Raw genomic sequence first — 16558 nt, forward strand, 5'->3', positions numbered from 1 at the left:
ATTAGTTTTTAGTAGGGCACTTGGGTATTTTTCATCCCTCAAGGTGTGCGGTGAGACACGAATCAGCCCTCGGCCAATGCATTAGATCAAGTCTGGCGTCTCGTAGCTGCCACGGTCGTTCCCATTTCTCAAAGCTCGCTGAGTGTGCTGCTGGGCCCTGTAGGGGCCTCATTTGTGAAGCTGTCTGTTGGGTCAGATAAGATACTCTTTATATATTATCAGGTCGATCAAGATAAACAGGACATACAGGAGACCGGCAGAGGGAGGGATGCAGTTTAATGCTGTCGCCTCTGTCCAAACTTCCAGACTTTGCACTTGATATTCGACATGTGTTCTATCATTCCACATGTGTATGAGTGGGTAAACAGAGTTGCTTTTCGCTACCTGAGCTTTTCTTAACTGACCTTTTTTAATTTCTTGGTACTTTTTTCAGGTTTTTATGAAGTATTGCATCTTTTTAACCATTTTGGGAGTCTCAATCTTCCACATTTTCGAAGTCGTCTGCTTTAAAGGTGGATCACAACAGCAATCAGGGGAAACATGGTCTAATATCAATTAGATTAGAGTATATTTTATGATTATTTCTCATCACAATTGTTCAGAATATGTCAAAACAGAAAGCCACCACGTGACAGATATTTGGCTATTTTGCTCTTAAACCAAATACTTTTACAGCCTTGTGGATATGAAATGGAAATAGGAAAGGAATAAAAGAAGCAGTCGTGCATGCTTAAAATTTTTGAAAAGTGGACAAGTAGGACACAAATGAAGGTCCAGGTTAAGGAATGACTTTCAGCAGATAAACTGTTTTCTAAAGCTGTATTTTTGTAAAATATAAATCCACCAAAGACCAGATGCAAAAACCAGAAGGATCTATCATTCTGAAGTTGATGGTTTTCCTACTCAGTGCCAGGTTTATCAGCTAAGAGATGTTTGTCGTTGGGGCTGCTAAGGTTAAACCTAACACTAACCCAACCCCAACTCCCTTCAGGAGATCTTTCTGCAAATCAAAGTAAAGCTTTAAAACTTAACTGCAGGTCATTTCTCTTGCGGTGTGTTGCATTTGCTTTTTGGAATGGTAAAAATCCATAATCATATGGATTGAGCAAACTTTAGAGGGTATTGGTAACAGATTTCATTCACTGAAACTATAACCAAGAGTTACTGATTGACCACTTTATTTTTTACCCGTTTACTGCGGTTGGTCTGAGCCTTTAGGCTAGACAGAGTATATAGTAGGTTGGCCATTAACCTGTAAATTTGTAAGGCTTTTATCTTGCTCTTTATGATTTTGTGGAAGTTTTGCACCGTTGCGTTTCACTTAATACCAAAGACGAGGGACAAACAAGATGCTAGCTTAGCGCTCAGATTAAGATTCAAAACCAAAGGTGACTTCTAAGTTTAGCTGTTCTGCTTAACATTAACCGCAACCTTTCTCCCCACCCCGCCTCCGTTCCAGACTCCCATTCGGACGACTTTGATCCGACTTCCACGAAGAGCAAGTATGACTCCATGGATTTTGATAGCTTGCTGAAAGAGGCCCAGTGCAGCCTGAGAAGGTAACCAGCTGAGCGGCGCCCGATGTCTGTCTGTGTCACAAAGAGGAACTTCTTATACCTCAACGTTGTTTCTCGCTTCTCGGACGACGAAACCACCAGAAGTTTTATGCTCTGTCAAAGAGCACCTGAGAATAAGTCTATAGACCTATATCGCTATAAATGAATATATTAAAAATAAAAGTTTACATGAACATAGCTGCTGAAGAGCTGGGAAGAAACATTTCATCCTGGGAATACCAGTGAACTCTCACAGTTGGATGCACTCTACTGCTGTAAAATCAGTTGAAAGGAGAAAAAAAAACTTTTTGATTTCCTTTTCTCCAAGCACTACAGTACCCACAGTTCTTTTTTTTTTTTCTAATGAAGTAAAAACATCCAGATTTGTTTTCTTTTACCGTTGATTTTCTTTCCCTTTTTTTTTTTAATCTGATATTTTGGATCTGGTGTTACATTACAAAACAGAAACGTGTTGAAAATGAATCTTGGAAAGTTAAAATTCAGATGGTAACATTATTGTCTGGATTTTGAAGGAGAAATGTAGCTGTGTATTTACAAATGCTATAAAAAAAGGACTATTTTTATTTTATGTACATATCAGAGTTCTTTATTTGTTACAGCTATGCACTGTAAAACGCAGCCTTTTTTAAAAAAGAAGAGAAAATTTCTTAATTCAGAATGTTGATCTGTAGTAATTACAATACTGTAAAACATATTGTACACCTACACGATGTTTAGAAGACATGACATGATTGTAAAAAAAAAAAAAACAATCAAAAAAAATACAGAAAAAAAGTTAGACATGTCCGATTGCTCATTTTGTAAGAGCATGTGAAGAAATGTTCTTTTTTTAAATTCTTTTGTTTCAGTGGGGAAAAAACTGCGAACCATGTATAGTTTTATGTGTTTATAAAGTTTGTCAATCAGTGTTTTTGCCTAAAACAACCAGTTTAAAATGCATTTTTAAGGTGTTTTTTCATGATTGTTCCCTATTTTTAATCACCACTCATCATGACGTGATCTGTTTGCTTTTTTTGTTGTTGTTGTTGTTGTTTTTAAAGACTCTGTGATTGCCATCAATAGGAGAGAAAACAATAAATCAGCACAGATATATTTATGTATTTATTTTAATATTTGAATCAAAGTATATTTATGGACTCCATTTTACAATGGCGTACCTCATTAATAATTTGTTTTTTCCTATTTATGTCTCTTTCATGTCAATTGATTTGTGTTATTTAACTTGCAATCACTGGACAGGGTGTACAATAAATAATGCTTTGGTGGGGATGTTATTACCTTACTATGCCTTCCGAAACAATCAAGCTGATCAGTCCGGCAGTCAGGCCCCTCATTCTTCTCTAACATTGATTTTCTTTGGGGTTTTTTTGTTGTTTTTTTTTCCTTTGTTTGCCTGTTTTCAATAGGTTACAGATAACATGAAGCAATAAAATGATTTTGCAGGAATTTTGTTGCGAGAACTTAAAAATTGCCATCATCACTCCGCTCATGCTTGATTATGTGAATGCCAAACTAAAGTTTACAATTTTTCTTTTCCCGGATTTTATAAAGATCTTGTATTTGATGTAAAACACGTATACCACTGATATTATTCACACTAATAAAAAGACGGTAAACGATAGTGGCGATTATGATAAAAATTAAAGAAAAAGCATATAAAAAAAAAAGCAATAAATTATTTTTCAGAGTTGTATTTTAGCTCCTGATGTTGTGCGATTTTAAGGACTATGACCCATTACCCAGTCGCTGGTGTAGTTAGGACTCTTCCACTAGCCCCCACCCAGCCACCCCCTCCTATTCAAGATGTAGCTCAGTCTCTGTGATTGTGACACACGCATTACCTTGTGACATCTGTGCAAACGTGACCGACTCTAACTCTACCCTGTGTGTGTAAAAATGTGCCCAGTCGAAGCTGATTGTTGTGTGTTGCATGGCTATTCCAGGACAGCGGCTGGTTTAAAGCCTAAAAGTCTTTAAATACGTTCCTGTCAGCTGTCTAAACTGGCAGATTTTTTTTTTTTAATGTCGTTCTAAAAGCCAAAAGAAACTCTCTTTAACATGCTTCTACGCCATTAACTCAGCCCTCCCCTCCCCAAGTCCTGATATCACACCACCGTCAACGTGACATGAAAGGTAACCTTGCGGTTTCTGGTTCAATTAATATCCTGTTTTTAGCTTAAGCCAAGTAATGAGAGAACCAACTATAAAAGCTTAGCTGATCACAGGCTCCCTTTCATGGAGTTTGACTGCAGAGACAAGAAACGGCTATTTTCTTTAGGCAAGTTGTCCAAGATTGGTTGAAGGATATATATATTAAAAAAAGCCCTTTACCTTTTTTATGATAATGTTACACTTTTTTTTTTCTTTTTTTTTTTCTTTTTTTTTTGCTGTATGTATAGCGTTTGGGTAATGGTGTCGTGTCCCATTTCATAGATGTGGCTTTAATCATTGTAATAATAATAATAATAAAAAAAGTAAAAATGCTTTGTAAATTGCTTAGAGTAGCAATATATTATAACACCTCCAGTTTCAAATTTCCACTTTGGCGGGCTTTTTAATAATAGGAGCCGTTGAGTTTGTTGCCACTGCTTAAACATTTGTTTTGTAATCATGTTTCTTTTGAAAGGACGATAATGTTCACTGGTAAGCGTGTGTGTGTGTGAGGTGTGAGTGGAGGTGTGTGTGCGTTTGCGCGTGTTTTCTGGGGGGAAGGGTCAGGGGTTGTCGCTACCTGTTTGTGTCCTATTCACGTTGCCTTCTGCCAAGTCCTTACCAATGCCTTTTGTGGTTCTACCTATTGTACGACTTTCTTGTGACTTTCATTTTTTATGTGCAATTCTCATCAGCCTCACCATGCCAATAAAGGGAAAATGTGTTTGAAAAATTGTCTATCCATAAGCGTGTCGGCTGTCGTTATTCTGTGTCATGGTGTTTTTGTTTCAGCTGTTTTGACGAGAGATCTTTCCATGTTTTGTTTTTGAGGACGGTGGGTGGGTTGTGAACTGACGCTGGTATGTCAATTTAAACTGATATTTTCCTATCCCATGCTCTGTTCACATATAGCTAATAAGTAAGAGTTGAGAGAAAACCTGAATCCCAGAGTGAAAAATACTGCCGCTAGCAGACATTACGCCAGCATTGGTTTGATGAAAATATTCAGTCATGTTGGTCGTATCTAATGACTTTAAATCCAAGAGAGCATTTATTGGACCCAGGGATTTAAACACTATTAAATGAATTACTGCAAATGTGAATTTACAATAAATCTATTTTCTCTTCATCCTGGTCTCCAGTGGCTCAAACAGTTGAATGAAGGCTGGCTGACAGTGAATAGTGGCACAATTTCATTTTTAGGAAACGCTGAATTTGTGTGCTGCAAGAAAGAACCTACGTTTTACTTCTTTGAAATTCACCAATCATTCATTGCTTCAAGTAAGAACCCTTCAGTAAAAGTGTGTGACTTGACTCCACATCATCACTATGCAAGTTAATTAAAAAACTTGGGAGGGATAATTTCATTACCACAGTGAAGAGAGCTATAGAAACTTGATGGTGTGCTTGATATTCATTGGGATTTCATTATGACCTAAACAGCCTTTTCTCTCTCATACACACACACACACACACATACACTCACATTTTCCAGCCTGGAAGCTGGGTTCACATCTGGAGCTTCCACGGTGTCCTTTTTCTACAGGTGCAAATCGAAATATGGGAAGAGTGTGCATTAAACTTTAAGGTTGGGGGTATGATTGTGTTTTTTATTAAGGCCGCTGTTTAGCCCCAGAGAAGAGAGCGGCTGGCTTTCATTTCGGCTCGGCTGCTGCATTACAGCAGGAGGTCTCCCTCTGTTTGCCCTTTCCACAGAATGAAACTGTCTGGAAATCTCTATGCTCCCTGTCGGTCCTTTTTTTCCCCCCTCTTTTTCCATCATGATAGGGTAGCTTCCTTTATCTGTTGTGTGTCTTTGTTGTTATTAACCAGCAGATAAGCGGTTATCCCTTTTCCAGTTGGAAGTGAGCAGTAGTTTCGGAGATGATAAGGGTTGATGGGGTTGGGCTCTCTGTGGGACAGACACTGAGATGTTACTACTGAGTTTTGCATCTCAATTTTATTCAGTTCATAGCTGCAGCTGCCCTGGTGGCTTATGTAGAAAAACAGAAATTGAAACCAATAATGCTGTGTGTAAATGTCCTGGGGTTTGATGGCTAAGTTACTTGAAGGTTTTTTTTTGTTGTTGTTGTTTTATGAGGCTAACCTCTACTGTTTATGCTTGTCTGTTTTGCTAGCATTTTTGCCAGACAAAAAACATAAAAGCTCCTGTTGGCAATGATCTACAAAGTATTTAAATCAAAAATTTGAACTCAGTTCTTGGAATTACCCGACCATGTTCCAGTTTCAAGTTAAATCCTTTAGGAATTGCTTGTTTTTGAGCAAGCTAACTACTAGCGTTGTATGCTGATGACATCTGAGTTTGTGGCACATGTCAGTATCTTCGTCTGACTTTGACTTGACATGATTAAAATAATTCAGTTTCACAATGGAAAGCTGTGAAAAGATCACAAGTTCATGGTTAGAACAGCAGGTTTTACAAACTGGCTGGGTGTCCGTCCTCTTGCTAAAAGCAATAGACGTCTAGGTTTGCAAGATCCCTTTGGAGCTACTTCTTTCCAAGAAATCTGCAGTGACTTTATCAAATGTACTCACTGAGAATCACTCATAGTTCTAACGGCAAAAATTCCAGCTTTTGCATCTTGGATTGGAGTATATCCCCCATTACCAGCTGCTAAGTGAGAACTTGACAAGGCTAAAGTGGGAGGAGCCACTGTTCAGCGTCTGCTGACATTACAGCCACTTTGTCGCTGTAGAAACATTCACCAGACAACACCAGGGCGAATTAAAATGACAGGGAATAAACATTTTAGGTCGTAAAGTACAAATGTTCCTTCTGGTGCATTTGATTTATTTTGAGATAAAACATAAAAATGACATGTGAGATCACCTGTAAGCCTGCTATAACACATACAGAGCTAATTCTAATTTGTCCTGTGGAAATAGACAGACGCTGACAGAGATTCAAAATTAATCTGAGTTTTGATGACTATAATTAAGGTTAGCCGACGCTGCATATGTCTGACTAAAAGGTTGCGAGGGAAAGAGTAATCACAAGATTAAAGTGTGGCAAAGACATTGGATAGGAGTGCAATGATAAGGTGGCAACGATAAAAACGCATCAAAGTAAAGATGTTGTCGAGATCTTGCCTCTAGTATCCCTTCAAGGGTTTCTTTCTCTGCGTGACTCTGTCTCATACCATTTTGTTGTTGTTTTATAAAGGTTTACTTAGTAATATCTATCTGTTGCCAAGCAAAAATAAGCCAGGAGAGCAGCATCAGCAGGGTTTTCTTAGAGAAGCAAAGGAAGACAGTTCAGCAGTAGCTGTAAGCACACTTCATGTACCATGTGGGTTAAATCACACGGCCTTTGATGCTCCCCTCCTTCTAGTCTTTTGAAATTCCTGCTTTAATTTGATCATTCGGGAAAATAAGCATTCCCTACGGTACTTTCTGGACCAATCGTCTTGAATAAAACTGCATATTTCCGTCCTTATTGTTCCTAAAACTGGTCTTTGATGGATCTGACCAGATGATGTTTTCCCGGGTCTGAATAACTGAATCTGCTATTTTTTTAAGCAGCATTCTATTTTCTGTTCCACGAGCCCTCTATCGTATGCCACCTTATGGGGAAAGATAATGACAGTGCTATTAAAATAACAATCTCCCCATCCAGCATTCTAGTTTCAGCAGTTTTTGCTGTTAAAAGAGTAATGAGGAACAGAAGGACAGTATTCTTCTTCCCCTCCCCTCCAAACTATCAACTTTGGGGACTGAATGTATTCTTTGCAAGATAATTAATGGCTACAGACAAATGGTGGTTGATTGAGCGACTCATCCCTCTGTTTTCAATCACCATCTGTTGTGTGTTGCTGGCAAAAAAACAATGTTAATTACCTTGAGTGTGCCCAAGACGTGGCGTATTAATTAGAAAAACTAGGGGAAAAAAAGGAAACCGAAAATATTTTTGTTGTTTTTGTACGGTGTGCGGATAGTCATAAATTTCCTTGATGAATTGACGTTGGAATCAGATCCAGAAGGGAGCTGTTTTTTTTTAATTTGGCCTCCGTGTCATGAGCAGACAGATTAGCGTTGCTTTGACGCATTTAACGTTTACCTGCCTCCTGCGCCTCCAGGCCATGGTAGGCCTTTAAGAATGCTGGGCTTGGCAACTCTCTGCCACCACAGACAAGGGCATCAGCAGAAAGATGAATCTCCACTGTCACCACAGGGACAGTCAGCTGACAGAGAGTGTTAGGGCTCCAGATGCAGACTGCAAGGCTTTTTCACCTGACCGAAAAAGGGAGCAGAGAGAGAGGGAGAGAGAGAAAGAGACAAATCAGGACTGACTGAACATGACAAGGCTGCAGTGGTGTTCTTTTGGGCAAAACTGTGATGGCATCCTGCAGAAACTCTGTCCCCGCGCTCACACACTCCTAAGTATGCAGGTGGTGTGAAAGTGGCTGTTGATAGGCCGGGCCTGGCAGTGCCACTGCTAACAAGCTGATGCAGAGAGCAGCATATCATCAGTGATTATTTAGCAATCACAGAATAGCGTCAATACCAATTAGCATAATTTCCGTGACTTCAGCACCAAATGGCTTCTTTCAAAATAACAACAAGTCGAATATGCTTGCTTCCTTCTTATGAATAGGTCACTTAAGCTCTTTTACAGGCTGGATTTATTTTTTACACTCTACGCTCTTCTCCTCTCCAACTCAAACTTATTATTTGATTGTTTCCTTGTCGTACGCATGAGGAAGACAGTAGCTGAGGCAATACTACTCTTTGAGTCTACAACCAAAAACTCTGTAATTCCTATTTTTAGGCAGAATAAGACAATAAGGCTCTAAAAGAGCAAGAAACTGAGAATAACTAAAGCAGTGCTAAGCTAAGTGTCTCTGTAAAATGTGTGCATCACACTTTGGATTTAGTCAGAATAACATTAACGGTGGCATCAGGGGTATTCCAAAAATATGGAGAATACATGAACTTATTCATTGTTACTGTATCCTCTGAATATGTTCATACTGTATGTGGAAAAAGTTCCTTCTAAGAAAAGATAAAGGAACAATTGTGTTGATCTAATATGAGTCATTGCATATTGCTAATTTGAAAGCAGTTTCATATACTTAATAATTCCCAATTTCTGTTTAATCATGTAAAGCTGCACCAAATCTTGAATTTGATCATTTTTTTTACTAAAAAAAAATCAAAACAAAATAAACAAACATTTGCATGTCCTATAAAAACAATAATTTACATGTGTTTCAGTCTGGAGTTACGTCCAAAGCTTGCTGACATTTGTTAGACTGAATTCTTTTACTATCAGATAAATATTTCTGTTTGCATCATACAGTATTCTATGTCCGTCTCCTTTGTGTCAAGTTGCAACAAGATATTCTTTAAATTTTTCTATACCCAAGGCTTGTGCTCAGAGTTACTGTCAGAGTTAAGTAATTGTCGTTCTTGACAACAGCTTGAGTCTGGTTAGATGTAGGTCCCTTAATAGCTTCATTCAAGCATTCTTGACAAGGCAGCTTAGAAGGAGAAAAAGTGCACTATCCTTCGCTGTAGAACTGCCCTCTCCCCATCTATCATTTTTCCTTCTTTTTTAATGGTCTTGGCTGGTTGGGTAGTTATACCTAAATCCCGTTCCCATCCATTCAGCCTTCTGCCATCCCACTTTCCCTTATGCAGGAACATAGTTCCCTCTCTCATAGACCCCAGTTTGAACCCGAGTCTTACTTAGCAAGAAAAACACTGCAGGAGAGTTTCTAGATGGACAGCTGATGTTTGTTTGGGCTATTTATATCTTTGAACTCTCTACAATAACTGGGATGTAATGCAATCATTCATTTCGACTACCCTGTCCATTATGGAAATGACATTGTGCTACTCTGAGTAAGGTCCAAGGCCATTGAGTATCAGAGGCTGGAACAAGTGGGGACATCGCTCTCTGACTGAAGAGTCATGAAATTGTTGTCTTTCAAAGAAACTGATCTGTAAAACCCTCAAGCAATAGGTATCTTCCCAGATACAGATTACATATTATTATTGCAGTTGTGCTAATCAAAAGTAAATTTGGTAAAGATTAACAGATCATAACAGATAGGAAAGAATATGGTTTGATGCTCTTTTGAAGGTAGCACTTAAAATTCCAGCATCGCTGAAGAGAGTTAAATAGTCCTTGATAGTCTTCTCTGAATACTATATATGAATTTTTTTACAACCGGATCAAACAACTTTATACGAAGACATTGTCTCATCAATGGCAAGAGTGTTGAGGTATTTTAGTACCTTAAGTGCACCCCCTCCCCATCTATCGTTTTTCTTTCCTTTTTAATGGTTTTTAATGGCCTGGCTTTATTTGCTATATTCTAAGAACAGAATTGTTAGGATCTCAGGTTGTTTTGATTTCATTTTAGTTTCATTATTATCTTGTTAGTGTCTTATTTTAGTTACATCAGTCTTGTTCTTGTTTTTTTTTTACTTCAGTGTTATTAGTGATATTAGTTTTATTATGTTTAGTTTATTTTTCTTTTAGACTTATTTGCTAGTTCCCTGTGCCAATCTCTCTCTCACTCTCCTCATTCTGCCTTATGCTCTCTCCCCGCACACCTGCAATCAGTTAGCTAATCAACCCAGATCCATTGTTTTAACATTCAACCTCCCAGTACTTAAGCATCTCTTTCTCTGTCACTCCTTGTTGGTTCCTCCTGTTACTTCCAATCTCCCGTGTATTCCTGGATCTCCTTGTTGTTGTTTTCTGTGCGTTTTGGATTACTTTTTGTTTCTACCCTGGTTTTTTGTGACTTTTGTAAGTTTATTCGTCATTTTTTTATTGAACGTTCAACATCAACTCTCTGCTTCTGCTCCTCCTGCATCTGGGTCCAACTGTAAAACGACACTTCATGACAAGAATAGATAATCACTCTTTGGCGGAGTCAGATCCTCTAAGTCAAATGTGATTGTTTTCTGTCAACAAAAGAGAGAAAGAATAGAATGCTCAAAGCTGGTAGTATACTGTCATAAGCAGATGAACTTTACCTTGGTGTCTTATTCATGCATGATAGTTGAATGCTTCAAGAGATTAGAACATGGACAGACCAGGACTTGTTTTGTGATAGAAAGAGCATTGCTTCAGCCTTCGTAATTTATAAAAAGTTGAGCCGAAAGTACAGAGTTTTTGATTTTCTGGTACATTGACATTCCAACCCTTTGTTCCAACCCGTGGCCCCTTGGTAGAGTCTTGATATGACTTTGAGGGGACCATCATTTGGGGTATTGATGCAATGACCTTATGTTCTCTTGCTATTGATGATACAGCTGAGTTTGTCTTTCTCATGTTTAACCTCTCACTCTTTTTATTTTTTAAAAACTTTTGTGGTCTGTCTTCTTAAATCCCCAGTGAGTTGCAGCAAAAGCCTCCTCACAATGAGTAACGGTTCTGCTTTCTCTTAAAGAGGAGTCAGCTCTTTCTGCCACTACCACATGCATGCTCAGTATGAGGGATTTCTGCAAAGTCAAAATCTTGTAGAAATCTATAAATATAAATATATTCTTCTCATGCACATTCCATTGGATCAGAGTATGCTATATTTAATAACTGCACAGTATTTTATGTTGCTACTGTTCCCTTACTGTACCGTATGTTATTCTTAATTCTGTTTTTATATACTGGTATATATATTTTTTTATTTTTGTGTCAATCTGCATGCTTTGATTGGCTGTCTCTTTGCTGCTGCTACACCAGAATGTCCCCTCTGTGGGATAAAGAGTATTTCTGTTTCATTCTACACTGAATAACATTACAAGTAGGGTTGAATTGGAACATATTTTCACCTTCCTGAAATAATGACCTACATCATTTTTTTTGCTACACACGAAAAAGACTTTTTATGATTTTTTTGTATTATAATTTTTGCCTAAATATTTTGGCAAGAAAGAGGTGATGATTCCCCCCCCCTCCCCCTCCCTCCAAATCGTTTCTGACAGGATGGTGATGAAATATAAGTGAATCTTAAACTCTCATCATTGGATTGACTTGATTAAATGTTTCTAAATATAAACTCTGACTATTCTGTAAAGTGCCCTGAGAGGATATTGGTTATGAATTTGTGCTACATCAATAAGCTGAATTTAATTTCCATCTTATCATAATGCCTCTTGGGTCCCACCCTTTGTATGTTCTCCAAGGAACTCCTACTACCCTGAGGTAGACCCAGAACTCCATGGAGGGAATTGGGAGCACCTAGGCATCCCCTGTGAGAACCTGCAGAATGAGAGGCCTCTCTGGATTTCCCTCCCCAGACGTCCTTATCTGCAACTCAAATTTTGATAAACAGAAGACAGCATTTGAGCAGACGGATGGTTACATCTGAAGATTTGTTTTTAAATATTACTGAATGCTAGTAATAAATGATCAACTGTAGTATAAAACATAAAGCAGACATGAAGAAAGTTGAGTATATCCTAAAAGATCAGCTGGTAAAATACGAATACAGTCCGAAGCTGTTGAGGCAGCAGCGAGCTGAGCCTCACCTTGCATTGCGCAACCTCTCACTAACCATTCTATGCCATTCCTGTCTGTATGTCGCTAATAAAATGGTTAAAAAAAAACATTTATTACGTGAACTGATTTTCCATAATTTAGCTTAATTGTATAATTTAAAGTGTTTTTCGTCACCAACTGTTTGTGTGTAACGTGATTGGTGTGCGGAGGAGCGATCATAAACGGCAGAGAAGAGATTCGAGGTGAGGCAGGCAGTTTTCTTGCCTCATGGCAGGGGGCGCTCATGATCCCAGACATTGGTCTTATGACTCCACGTCTGCAGAGTAAGAAATACCGTGGTATATCGAGTGCAGCGATATATTTAATATTTAATCTTTTCTCCTCTCTTCCGACGTCAACATGGGTGACTACATGTCTACACTTAAACAGTTTTCTAAAGTGGATTTTCAGTTGAAGCAGGAAATAATAACTAAAGGAAGACCAACACGGAGCTGAAAGGTTTGCTTCGAGAAAGAAGGGTACCGCTCCTCTCATACAGAGTAGAAAAGACTGGCGTTGTTAATGTCCTGCGAGAAACGGCCTTTTCTGCTTCCCTTGCCTTCTTTTCTCAACGTGTGGCACTGTGTGGACTCAGATGGGATTTTGTGGCTTAAATAATTTCCAAAAAAGCCTCACCAAACATGACCACTCATACTCAAAACCAGGTCGCACTGGAAACGTTTGGGATATTGAACGGATATTTTTGTGCAGAATGGACTTCATTTATAAGTAAAGGTAAGACGTCAATAACATGTTTTTAGTTTAGTTTTTTTTATGTAATGTGGGTGTTGTGGGCTACAGTTTGTATGTGTGAAGAATTCAGAAAAGAAACAACCCACTAACTATTGTTAAATTAGCTAATAGCAGCGGTAGCTAATTAACCACAGCAATCACTTATTAATGAAACATTAAGCCTAAAAACATACTACTGCAACAGACTGAATGTTCTGTTCTTTGAGCAAAAATATTTGAGTGTTTTTTGGTGTTGAATCCTGAAACACAAAGTGGCGTTGTTGTCAGTTGCTATGGCAACGAGTCCGCGTGAAGCTTGGCCGTTACAGAAAGCGAGAAAGAAGTGGTTTCGAGTTGCACTTCGGTTTTTCTCTTTGCTGTGGAGTATAGCACGAAAAAATTTATAACACCTACATTTTCAAGTTTTATTGATTTAACGGAATTGTGCTAAGGCGGCAGCGCGGCTATGGATGGCATGTGAAAGAATAGTCTTTTTGTCCTACAACATTGAGCACATGCTGCACGTAAACAACAACATGCAAGGTGCCCAAAGTTCAGGACACTTTATGACATCACTACTACAGTTAGCTGAAGCAGAGTGTGAACAACAGCTGTTGTTTATGAACATAAGCTAATAAGGAAATGCTTTGGTTGCAGTGGTTTTGGCTTTTGTTGTACCCTTTCAGTACTAAGTGTCTCCTGGTCTCTGCAGTTCACATCACATCAGCAGCTGCTTTACACATGTTAGTCATTATGACAACAGATGCATTCTGTGGTGTAACAAACAGTACTCAAACACTCATTTGGCAGCTTTATTAGTGAAGTTGAACATTTAGGAGCCAAACATGGGCAGCTTTTGAACAGAAAAACAAGTCTTTACTGAAGTTGCAGTACAGTTCTTTTAAAGTAATCAGCAGAGTACTGGTTTAATAGATCTCCAAACTATCCAGTCTCAGTCATCATTTTATTGATTTTTACATCTGCACTTGATAAATATCCATGTAAATATTCACATTATATCCTTATATTTTAGCAGGAGACATTAATATTGTTGCTCTCCTTTTGCATGGACATTAGTCATATTAATGTCTCGGTTCACCAAATAACATCATTACTTTTCTATAATTTTTGGCTGCATTCTCAGTTACCGCAATCTCCTCTTTTCAGGCATTTAACATATTTCTCCATTTGGTCATGGAAATTATCACAGCTTTGCAAGAAAAATGATAATGTACTACTCTTAAATAAAATTCACTGATAATCAAAATCAACCCAAGCATAGAAGGGATTTTTTTTTACCAGAATACAGAATGAATGTGGCCCAATTTCCCTTCATAGATTGTTTCTTATACGATTGGATTATTTGATGCATAAATAACACAAAATAAAGGCACATCGTAACAGCTCATCCTTTTAATCTTTATTGCTGTGCTGCGTTTCTACTAAATGGCCATTTTTGTTTTAAATCATAGCTGAAATGTTGTGTAATAGAACTTTCTCTCTTTGCACTTTTAAAAATTTCTACCCAAATCATCCTGACTTGGAGTGCTTTAAACTACGCAGACTTTCAAGCTATAATTACTGGACAAAAATATCCGGTGTGTAAATCCACATGGTAATAACACAATTAAAGTGGTGTTTCTGAGGCTTGGTAATCGTCTTTGACAAGGCTTACAATTCAATTAACCCCATTTAACACTTTGTTTCAACTTCCTGTGAGGCTAATTTGCTTTAAACTTACATTACTTGCTATAATTATGCCTAAGGAAATGTCCAGTTCCTGAATTATCAGTTGTTTATGTGAGTGAGGCACAGATTTCTTTTATTTGTATTTTATGTTTTAGAGAATAGGATCAGTTCTTATGCTGCTGGATAACTCTAGGGAAAATTCTGCTGTCTGGCCGTGATAAAATGATATCTGTATCATTTATAACGAAGTTGGTCTGCCTTTATTGATGTGTCGAATGCCGTAGCAAGGTGTTGAAGTTTGAAAAGGGTGTTAAGTCTCCCTTAAAAACCATACCTCGCCTTTTTAATTGTTTTATGTTTTTTTGTCCATTTTTGAACGGATTCATGAGGTTACTGTGTGATACTATCTATCCAATAATCTAAAAGCACAACCTGTGCAGCACTTTTCTAGACACTTACCAAGGCAAGCCATGGATCAGACCCATTTAATCACTGCTTTCTTGTTCTCTTCTAAGCTCACGCTGCCTGTGACATATTGAGCCGGCAAACTTTCCATGTTCTCCTGGAGAAGGTCATTGGGCCAGGCCCAATCTAGCCTGTGAAACCGAGCCAAGATTTTCACTGCTGTCATTCAGATTAGTATTAGACGTGAGCGCCTTTCCTAAGCAAATCAGACAGTGTGAAGGACACGACCATTCTTCCATTCAAGCACGCCCGCTTCTTGTTAAAGAGAGGCAGGGCAATGAGTTGTAGGACAAAGGGAAGTTTGTGGGAAGTCCTTCTTGTTCCTGATTACTTTTTAAAGAGAAAAGCCATTTTATCATGTTTGACGAGAAGTGAGTGCATTGCTCTCAGTAGCAAGGTTTTGTGGATATTCTAAGAATGCTTCCAATTCCTCTTTGAAAATTCTGCATGTTTTCTTCTTCCAAGAAGTGATTTTGGTCTCTGGATGTAAACCAACTTCCAAGAAATATTAAGTGTGTTGAGCAATTGTGGAGCAGGGACGAAACCACATGTGGAAAGGTCACGTGACTGTATTTAAATGATTATAGTATGAGATAAAATGAGCAGCAGAGTTGGCATGTAAAGTGACAGACCTTTGTCAGTATGGTTTTTCACTCCCACCCTAGATACCAAAGATTATTTGGCGTGGAATGGAGTGATACTGTTGTATCTCCTTCTGCTGAAAATCAACTCTGCTGAAAATCTGAGTAGTTTAAACTGACCATTTAGACTGGCACTGGGTTTGTGCTTCGCAAAGCTTCGACCTGCCAATAACAATTTCACCCAAATCAAATCTCTGTTTTAATTTTAAAGATATAAAGACTGAATTAAAAACAGGATTTTTTTTTTTCCTTTTCTGCAGTGATGCTTTCATAAAACATTTAAAATTGGGAGCGGAGATGATGTCACGTTTCTGTGTAAAAGATCGGTCCCTAAATCGGACAAACAGAAATCTCTACACCCCACCTACGTGGCAAATCTACAATGGCCCAGCCGAGTTTCCCCACCACTAAGTACGAGTAATGCCGTCTGCCCAGTACATTCAAGAAACGTCATCCGTCTCTCCTGGTTAAATTAATTAAATCTAAATCTCTCTTTGATAGCACCAGTTTTGCCCATATTGGTACACATTCCAGAAGTACAAGCTCCCATGCAAAGCAAAACACAAACCTTCTCACATTGTTTCACAAAACAAGAAAAACATGGTCTGACATTCACTCGTAGTCAACAGCAGACCCAAAAAGCATCCACACAGATATGTAAAGGAGGCATGGAGTTTTTAGGATTTGAATTGTGTTACCATCAATAAAGGAAACACAAGCTGCAGTAATCGAAAACTTAGCTGGAAACACTATCAAATTTGGTTGGAGAATTGGTATCAATTCTCTTG

General features: G+C 38.3%; 1 protein-coding gene across 9 annotated transcripts in view; it reads left to right on the forward strand.

The window, feature by feature from the left end:
* ppargc1a (peroxisome proliferator-activated receptor gamma, coactivator 1 alpha) overlaps positions 1–4468 on the forward strand; it is a 313605-nt gene extending 309137 nt beyond the window's left edge. For all 9 annotated transcript variants that reach the window (XM_016675240.1, XM_016675241.1, XM_016675242.1 and 6 more), the window contains one exon: positions 1460–4468. In XM_016675240.1, the coding sequence (XP_016530726.1) occupies positions 1460–1563 (104 nt within the window). In that variant the 3' untranslated portion in view covers positions 1564–4468. The remainder of the gene's footprint in view (positions 1–1459) is intronic.
* Positions 4469–16558: the final 12090 nt, after the last annotated feature.

This window comes from Poecilia formosa, unplaced genomic scaffold, assembly GCF_000485575.1.
Source record: "Poecilia formosa unplaced genomic scaffold, Poecilia_formosa-5.1.2 Scaffold111, whole genome shotgun sequence".
NCBI classification, from domain to species: Eukaryota; Metazoa; Chordata; class Actinopteri; order Cyprinodontiformes; family Poeciliidae; genus Poecilia; species Poecilia formosa.